We start from the raw sequence: 9,904 nt of genomic DNA, 5'->3' as shown, positions 1-9,904 counted from the left end.
TTGTCTAAACGGTTTATCAGGACAAGCTTTAGTAAGCTTTAGTAAACATTTAGTAATGTGCAACCATCATATGTAAAGATATCTGAGGAAATCTATACAAAAACAGATAGAAGACAATGACTCCAGCACAATGAACATCTTGGATATTGATGACGACATGTATGTCAAGCCCAGAACAAGACATGGCTTTCAATATTCAGGTATCAACGCACACACACACACACACGCACACAAACAAACACACAAACACACACACACACACACACACACACACACACACACACACACACACACACACAGTGTCTGTGTTTGAGTATTATGGTGGTGGGGTTGAGTTGAAAGAAAATAATGAATTTCTGTCATCTAAAATAAAAATGAACAATACATGTTGGTGCAAAGACTGTATGAAAACATCTTGTGATTCAGTACATTTTCAGTGGTGGAAGAGCTCATTCAGAGTTGCTGCATTGTGTCTTGGATTGCTGTGTATTCTCCTACTGGCTGGGATCATAGGCCTGTGTGTCAACTGTAAGTTTAGTATGTTTTCACTGAACCATTCTTAATCATCAGTGACATAATCATTGATTAATATTTTAACTGTTCCCTTAGTCACTGGTCAGCATTACTGTGACGAAAGAGACCAGCTACAAATCAGTAATAACAACCTGACTAAAGAGAGAGACCAGCTACAAATCAGTAATAACAACCTGACTAAAGAGAGAGACCAGCTACAAACCAGTTATAACAACCTGATTAAAGTGAGAGACCAGCTACAGACCAGTAATAACAACCTGGCTAATGAGAGAGACCGGCTACAGACCAGTAATAATAACCTGGCTAATGAGAGAGACCAGCTACAGACCAGTAATAATAACCTGGCTAATGAGAGAGACCAGCTACAGAGGGAGACAGAGAAGATGAACAACTACAGAGGGAGACAGAGAAGCTGAACAACAAGATCAAAGGTAACATTTCAATTTACTGAACTATTAGAAATTACTGTCTGTATAACATAATACAATAACAACTATATTACATTGGGACAGTTAGATCACCTATTTAATCCACTAGACTTAGATTATTACACTTCTGATTTCAGATTTCATATGCTGTAACTTTTTGTCCAAGTTGTTGGGAAAGTGTTAAAAATGTCAAATGTTTGTAAAAGTTAAGAGAAAGTAGTTGATGTGGTTACTAAAACAGCAGTATCTCAAGATACAGGTACGCTAGCGTTAGCTACTCTACCTGTAGACTTCCAGTCATTGTGCTAACGCTAGTTAGCATTGGCTTGTGAAACTACCTCTAAATTCCTTCATACTGGACACAGAGACATGACACGGGGTTCCATGGGTTCATCTGACTCTGGGGAAGTAGATAAAGGATGTAAGTGTAACGGATGTGAAATGGCTAGCTAGTTAGCGGGTACGCGCTAATAGCATTTCAATCGGTTACGTCACTTGCTCTGAGACCTGAAGTAGGGTTTCCCCTGGCTCTGCAAGGGCCGTGGCCTTTGTGGAGCGATGGGTAACGATGCTTCGTGGGCGACCGTTGTTGATGTGTGCAGAGGGTCCCTGGTTCGCGCCCGTGTCGGTGCGAAGGGACGGTTTAAAGTTATACTGTTACATAAGGTTCTAAATAATAATTTGTCTGAAATATTTAAAGTGAAACTTTTGCTGTAGCGAGCCACATGAATTAGCATAACATTTTACAGACTAAATGCCAACGATACACAATGGTAGACATTTGAAATGCTACTGCACTTTAACCATTCCAGCTACAAACATAAACTCAACTTTAACATTTTCCAAATATTTATAAATTATAACTATTTAAAGTTGCTTAAAACAGCATAAAATCACCCCCAACAGTATTAGTAACTTTTGAACACTTCAAGATACAGACACCACATCAAGTATCACTTGTTCAGGCAATAAATCAATCAATCAATCAATTAATCAAACTCATTTTTCAATTATAACCAGTCATTACCATTAGTACTGCAGTTCACTATCACTACTATAACGTATTTCACAACCATAAATACAAGCTAGCAAGCATGCACATTTTAATTTGGAAATGTACATTTTCTAGTTTCTCTGTTTTCAGTTTGTCCTCAGGTAGCCTCCTCTACGTCCTTGTTGTCAGCTGGTGAATTATTCAGAGGGCCCTAATTCAACAGGGCCCTAGTCTTCATAAAGTCCTGTCAACCACAGGCTATGCTTACAACAATCAAACAGGTACTTTCTGTATTCAAACATTCTTCGCTATATCCCTGTAGGAAATTTGGCGTTGAACGGAGTGGCCACTCAGTCATCACTGTATGGGAATCGCGAAGCTTCCGATGCCATTGATGGGAAAAGAAACACGCACTATGGATCCTGCACCCATACTCTGAAAGACAGAGACCCGTGGTGGAGAGTGGACCTGCTGAATGTGTACAGAATAACAGAGGTCACCCTCACCAACAGAGGAGACTGCTGTCCTGAGAGGCTTGATGGTGCTGAGATCCGCATCGGTAACTCACTGGAGAACAACGGCATCAACAACCCCAGGTGACACATATAGATGTTGGTACATTTTTGTCTTGAAGGTTTTCTGATACATGGGTCTTCATCCATGCTACTGTAGCTTTTCTGTGGCTACATATTTAATAGAGTCAGAATCTGTATGGTACATTATAGAATGTCTTAATTCACTCATCTCTTTCTCTCTCCCTCTCTCACTCCATATCTCTCTCTCCATCTTTCTGACTCTCTCTCTCAGATGTGCCGTCATCTCCCACATCCCAGCAGGAGAGGCCCACACCTTCCAGTGCAATGAGATGGAGGGTCGCTACGTTGTTGTGGTCATCCCTGGCAGGTCGGAATGGCTCACTCTGTGTGAGTTGGAAGTTCATGGTACTCCTGCAGGTAATCATCAGTAACTGTCTTCACTGTTCGCATTCGTCATTAATTAAGGATTACATTACTTTTATACACTGAGTGCAGAGAACATTGAAAACACCTGCTCTTTCCATGACAGTTGAATCCAGGTGAAAGCTATGATCCCTTATTGATGTCACCTGTTAAATCCACTTCAATCAGTGTAGTTGAAAGGGAAGAGACAGGTTAAATAAGTATGTTTAAGCCTTGAGACAATGTAGACATGGATTCTTTATGTGTGACATTCAGAGGGTGAATGGGCCAGACAAAATATGTACGTGCCTTTGAAAGGGGTATGGTATTAGGTGCCAGGCGCACCGGTTCGTGTCAAGAACTGCAACACTCCTGGGTTTTTTACACTCAACAGTTTCCCATATGTATCAAGAATGGTCGACCACCCAAAGAACATCCTGCCAACTTGACAGAACTGTGGGAAACACTGGCGTCAACATGGACCAGCATCCCTGTGGAACGCTTTCGGTACCTTGTAGAGTCCATTGCCAGAGGAATTGAAGTTGTCCTGACGGCAGAAGGGAGTGGGGAGGGAAGCATTCTAAATCATCAGTGATGTAATCATTGTTTCACTTTTTCACTGTTCCATTAGTTACTGGTGAGCATTCCGGTGCAGCGAGAGACAGCTTACAGACCAGCTACAACAACCTGACTAAAGAGAGAGACCAGATACAGAGGGAGACAGAGAAGCTGAACAACAAGATCAAAGGTAACATTTCAATTTACTGAACTATTAGAAATTACTGTCTGTATAACATAATACAATAACAGCTATATTACATTGGGACAGTTAGATCACCTATTTAATCCACTAGACTTAGATTATTACACTTCTGATTTCAGATTTCATATGCTGTAACTTTTTGTCCAAGTTGTTGGGAAAGTGTTAAAAATGTCAAATGTTTGTAAAAGTTAAGAGAAAGTAGTTGATGTGGTTACTAAAACAGCAGTATCTCAAGATACAGGTACGCTAGCGTTAACTACTCTACCTGTAGACTTCCAGTCATTGTGCTAACGCTAGTTAGCATTGGCTTGTGAAACTACCTCTAACTTCCTTCATACTGGACACAGAGACATGACACGGGGTTCCATGGGTTCATCTGACTCTGGGGAAGTAGATAAAGGATGTAAGTGTAACGGATGTGAAATGGCTAGCTAGTTAGCGGGTACGCGCTAATAGCATTTCAATCGGTTACGTCACTTGCTCTGAGACCTGAAGTAGGGTTTCCCCTGGCTCTGCAAGGGCCGTGGCCTTTGTGGAGCGATGGGTAACGATGCTTCGTGGGCGACCGTTGTTGATGTGTGCAGAGGGTCCCTGGTTCGCGCCCGTGTCGGTGCGAAGGGACGGTTTAAAGTTATACTGTTACATAAGGTTCTAAATAATAATTTGTCTGAAATATTTAAAGTGAAACTTTTGCTGTAGCGAGCCACATGAATTAGCATAACATTTTACAGACTAAATGCCAACGATACACAATGGTAGACATTTGAAATGCTACTGCACTTTAACCATTCCAGCTACAAACATAAACTCAACTTTAACATTTTCCAAATATTTATAAATTATAACTATTTAAAGTTGCTTAAAACAGCATAAAATCACCCCCAACAGTATTAGTAACTTTTGAACACTTCAAGATACAGACACCACATCAAGTATCTCTTGTTCAGGCAATAAATCAATCAATCAATCAATTAATCAAACTCATTTTTCAATTTTAACCAGTCATTACCATTAGTACTGCAGTTCACTATCACTACTATAACGTATTTCACAACCATAAATACAAGCTAGCAAGCATGCACATTTTAATTTGGAAATGTACATTTTCTAGTTTCTCTGTTTTCAGTTTGTCCTCAGGTAGCCTCATCTACGTCCTTGTTGTCAGCTGGTGAATTATTCAGAGGGCCCTAATTCAACAGGGCCCTAGTCTTCATAAAGTCCTGTCAACCACAGGCTATGCTTACAACAATCAAACAGGTACTTTCTGTATTCAAACATTCTTCGCTATGTCCCTGTAGGAAATTTGGCGTTGAACGGAGTGGCCACTCAGTCATCACTGTATGGGAATCGCGAAGCTTCCGATGCCATTGATGGGAAAAGAAACACGCACTTTGGATCCTGCACCCATACTCTGAAAGACAGAGACCCGTGGTGGAGAGTGGACCTGCTGAATGTGTACAGAATAACAGAGGTCACCCTCACCAACAGAGGAGACTGCTGTCCTGAGAGGCTTGATGGTGCTGAGATCCGCATCGGTAACTCACTGGAGAACAACGGCATCAACAACCCCAGGTGACACATATAGATGTTGGTACATTTTTGTCTTGAAGGTTTTCTGATACATGGGTCTTCATCCATGCTACTGTAGCTTTTCTGTGGCTACATATTTAATAGAGTCAGAATCTGTATGGTACATTATAGAATGTCTTAATTCACTCATCTCTTTCTCTCTCCCTCTCTCACTCCATATCTCTCTCTCCATCTTTCTGACTCTCTCTCTCAGATGTGCCGTCATCTCCCACATCCCAGCAGGAGAGGCCCACACCTTCCAGTGCAATGAGATGGAGGGTCGCTACGTTGTTGTGGTCATCCCTGGCAGGTCGGAATGGCTCACTCTGTGTGAGTTGGAAGTTCATGGTACTCCTGCAGGTAATCATCAGTAACTGTCTTCCCTGTTCGCATTCGTCATTAATTAAGGTTTACATTACTTTTATACACTGAGTGCAGAGAACATTGAAAACACCTGCTCTTTCCATGACAGTTGAATCCAGGTGAAAGCTATGATCCCTTATTGATGTCACCTGTTAAATCCACTTCAATCAGTGTAGTTGAAAGGGAAGAGACAGGTTAAATAAGTATTTTTAAGCCTTGAGACAATGTAGACATGGATTCTTTATGTGTGACATTCAGAGGGTGAATGGGCCAGACAAAATATGTACGTGCCTTTGAAAGGGGTATGGTATTAGGTGCCAGGCGCACCGGTTCGTGTCAAGAACTGCAACACTCCTGGGTTTTTTACACTCAACAGTTTCCCATATGTATCAAGAATGGTCGACCACCCAAAGAACATCCTGCCAACTTGACAGAACTGTGGGAAACACTGGCGTCAACATGGACCAGCATCCCTGTGGAACGCTTTCGGTACCTTGTAGAGTCCATTGCCAGAGGAATTGAAGTTGTCCTGACGGCAGAAGGGAGTGGGGAGGGAAGCATTCTAAATCATCAGTGATGTAATCATTGTTTCACTTTTTCACTGTTCCATTAGTTACTGGTGAGCATTCCGGTGCAGCGAGAGACAGCTTACAGACCAGCTACAAGAACCTGACTAAAGAGAGAGACCAGATACAGACCAGCTACAACAACCTGACTAAAGAGAGAGACCAGATACAGACCAGCTACAATAACCTGACTAAAGAGATAGACCAGCTACAGACCAGTAATAACAACCTGACTAAAGAGAGAGACCAGATACAGACCAGCTACAACAACCTGACTAAAGAGAGAGACCAGATACAGACCAGCTACAACAACCTGACTAAAGAGAGAGACCAAATACAGACCAGCTACAATAACCTGACTAAAGAGAGAGACCAGCTACAGACCAGTAATAACAACCTGACTAAAGAGAGAGACCAGATACATACCAGCTACAACAACCTGACTAAAGAGAGAGACCAGCTACAGACCAGCTACAACAACCTGACTAAAGAGAGAGACCAGCTACAACAACCTGACTAAAGAGAAAGACCAGATACAGACCAGCTACAACAACCTGACTAAAGAGAGAGGCCAGATACAGACAAGCTACAACAACCTGACTAAAGAGAGAGACCAGCTACAGACCAGTTATAAGAACATAATTAAAGAAAGAGACCAGCTACAGACCAGTAATAACAACCTGACTAAAGAGAGAGACCAGCTATAGACCAGTTGTAGCACCCTGACTAAAGAGAGAGACCAGATACAGACCAGTGATTTTAACCTGACTAAAGAGAGAGACCAGCTACAGACCAGTAATAATAACCTAATTTAAGAAAGAGACCAGCTACAGACCAGTTATAAGAACCTAATTAAATAAAGAGACCAGCTACAGACCAGTAATAACAATCTGACTAAAGAAAGAGACCATCTATAGACCAGTAATACCAACCTGGATAAAAAGAGAGACCAGCTACAGATCAGTAATAACAACCTGACTAAAGAGAGAGACCAGCTATAGACCAGTTGTAGCACCCTGACTAAAGAGAGAGACCAGCTACAGACCAGTAATAATAACCTGACTAAAGAGAGAGACCAGCTACAGACCAGTAATAATAACCTGACTAAAGAGAGAGACCAGCTACAGACCAGTAATAATAACCTGACTAAAGAGAGAGACCAGCTACAGACCAGTAATACCAACCTGGCTAAAGAGAGAGACCAGCTACCGACCAGTAAGAGAGAGACCAGCTACAGACCAGTAATAACAACCAGATTAAATGAGAGACCAGCTAGACCAGTAATAACAACCTGGCTAATGAGAGATACCAGCTTCAGACCAGTAATAACAACCTGGCTAATGAGAGAGACCAGCTACAAAAGGAGATAGAAAAGCTAAACAACAAGATTAACAGTAAAATGTCAGTTTACTGTACTATTGGAAAGGACTGTCTGTATCACATAATATGCGACTAACAATTTATCCAGGCAGTACCACAACTGTCCGTGATAGGGAGTCCCATACAGCGGCGCCACACAATTGGCCCTGCGTCGTCCGGGTCTTTTCCGGTGTAGGCCATCATTGTAAATAACAATTAGTTCTTAACTGACTTGCCTAGTTAAATAAAGGTTAAATAAATAAATAAATAAATATATATATATATTTGGGAAAACATTTTGTTCCCGTTTTAAATTTCCTTAAGCATTTTTCTATTGAATGTAACATTTTTACCTGTGTAATAAATCTTTCAAGTAAAAAGAACAAAATAAAAATGTCATCTTGATATTTCCAGGGAGACCCTGTCCTGAAGGATGGAAGACATCTGTCTCCAGCTGTTACTACACCACCACCGGGATTAAAACCTGGGAGGAGAGCAGAGAGGACTGCAACGAGAGAGGAGCACACCTGGTGATCATAAACAGCAGAGAGGAACAGGTGTGTGTCTGTCTGTGTGTGTGTGTGTGTGTGTGTGTGTGTGTGTGTGTGTGTGTGTGTGTGTGTGTGTGTGTGTGTGTGTGTGTGTGTGTGTGTGTGTGTGTGTGTGTGTGTTTATGTGCAGTGGAGACTTTGTATTAATAATAAGGTCTTTCTGCCATAATAACAGACATTTATCAATGGGTTATACGGACCGGGGAATGAGACTTGGATCGGTCTGATGAACGTTGACACTGAGGGGACCTGGAAATGGGTGGACGGCACACCACTAACCACAGCGTAAGAGTTCTGTAATTCACTGACTGGCTGGAGTAGTTTCTGCGAGAGTGGCCAGCCTGATGCTCTGTTGTTTATACTGCAGGTATTGGAGGACTGGAAAGCCTAGCAGCTATTTAGGGGCAAACCAGGACTGTGTGGAGTTTTTCCATCGTTCATCAGACCCAGGGGAGTGGAACGACGAGGAATGTCACAAGTCAAACAACTGGATCTGTGAGATATTTTAATTCTTATACTCTCTGCACTGTTACTACATGTAACTGCCAAAACAAGGAAACATTTCAATAAATGAGGGTGGATCTGGCGGCTCTGGGTGTATTTTCCTGCCATGGTTTAGCTCCACTTAACCACTTGGAGGGCAAGGTTAACACCAATAAATACACAGCCATTCTCAGTGACCACCTTCAACCTCTGGTGAATCATTTATATCCTGATGGGAGTGGTCTCTTCCAGCAAGACAACGCCCCCATCCACACGGAACGAGTGGTCACTGAATCGTTTGATGAGCGTGAAAATCATGTAAACTATATGCCATGGTCGTCTCAGTCACCAGAACCCAATAGAACATACATGGAAGATTCTGGAGCGGCGCCACTTTTCTCCTGAAAGAATGGTGTTCGCATCCCTCCAATAGAGTTCCAGACACCTGTAGAATCTATACCAAGGCTCATTGAAGCTGTTCTGGCGGCTGGTGGCGGCATAACGTCCCATTAACACAATTCATGTTTCCTTCATTTTGGCCGTTTACTGTATGTTGATAATGGTCTGAATATTGCTAATATATTCTGGTAGAACGCTACTCTGAATTACATTTCTGACAGAAAGGCACACACACACACACAAATCATGTTCAGATTTCATATAAGTAGGTGTATAATACCATTGAATATCTGCTGTAAATCAATTGTAATTTTTACATGATTTGTATGGTATATTTTATACAGTATGTCTGCTACTTGTGCTTTCATCGTGCTGAACATGAACAATGTGTACTTCCTGATTATTCAGTAAATCATTGAACCTAGATTAAAGACATTTCCTTGTTGAATACATTATTGTTCGCTCTGAGTTTATCTATCATGGAGTCTACAGTAGAAAGACAAGACACCTCTCTACCTCTGTATATTAGTTTATCTACGATGGAGTCTAGAAGGATAAGACACCTCTTTACCTCTGTATATTAGTTTATCTAAGATGGAGTCTAGAAGGATAAGACACCACTCTACCTCTGTATATTAGTTTATCTAAGATGGAGTCTAGAAGGATAAGACACCACTCTACCTCTGTATATTAGTTTATCTAAGATGGAGTCTAGAAGGATAAGACACCACTCTACCTCTGTATATTAGTTTATCTAAGATGGAGTCTAGAAGGATAAGACACCACTCTACCTCTGTATATTAGTTTATCTAAGATGGAGTCTAGAAGGATAAGACACCACTCTACCTCTGTATATTAGTTTATCTAAGATGGAGTCTAGAAGGATAAGACACCACTCTACCTCTGTATATTAGTTTATCTAAGATGGAGTCTAGAAGGATAAGACACCACTCTACC

The 9,904-nt window shown here is 41.5% G+C and overlaps 1 protein-coding gene across 1 annotated transcript; it reads left to right on the top strand.

Annotated features, from left to right (window-relative positions):
- Window positions 1-925: 925 nt before the first annotated feature.
- On the top strand, window positions 926-9,397 carry LOC129815771 (uncharacterized; the record flags this gene model as incomplete). The annotated part of the gene is made up of 9 exons (XM_055869883.1): window positions 926-965; window positions 2,279-2,552; window positions 2,764-2,909; window positions 3,526-3,642; window positions 4,956-5,229; window positions 5,441-5,586; window positions 7,929-8,071; window positions 8,241-8,350; window positions 8,433-9,397. Coding segments are annotated over 9 exons (1,392 nt in total), but the record flags the coding sequence as incomplete, so codon positions are not given.
- Between the last annotated feature and the right edge of the window lie 507 nt (window positions 9,398-9,904).

Source organism: Salvelinus fontinalis, chromosome 18 (assembly GCF_029448725.1).
Source record: "Salvelinus fontinalis isolate EN_2023a chromosome 18, ASM2944872v1, whole genome shotgun sequence".
NCBI lineage: Eukaryota > Metazoa > Chordata > Actinopteri > Salmoniformes > Salmonidae > Salvelinus > Salvelinus fontinalis.
The sequence above is the reverse complement of the archived record's forward strand: the minus strand, read 5'-3'. Positions and strand labels throughout refer to the sequence as shown.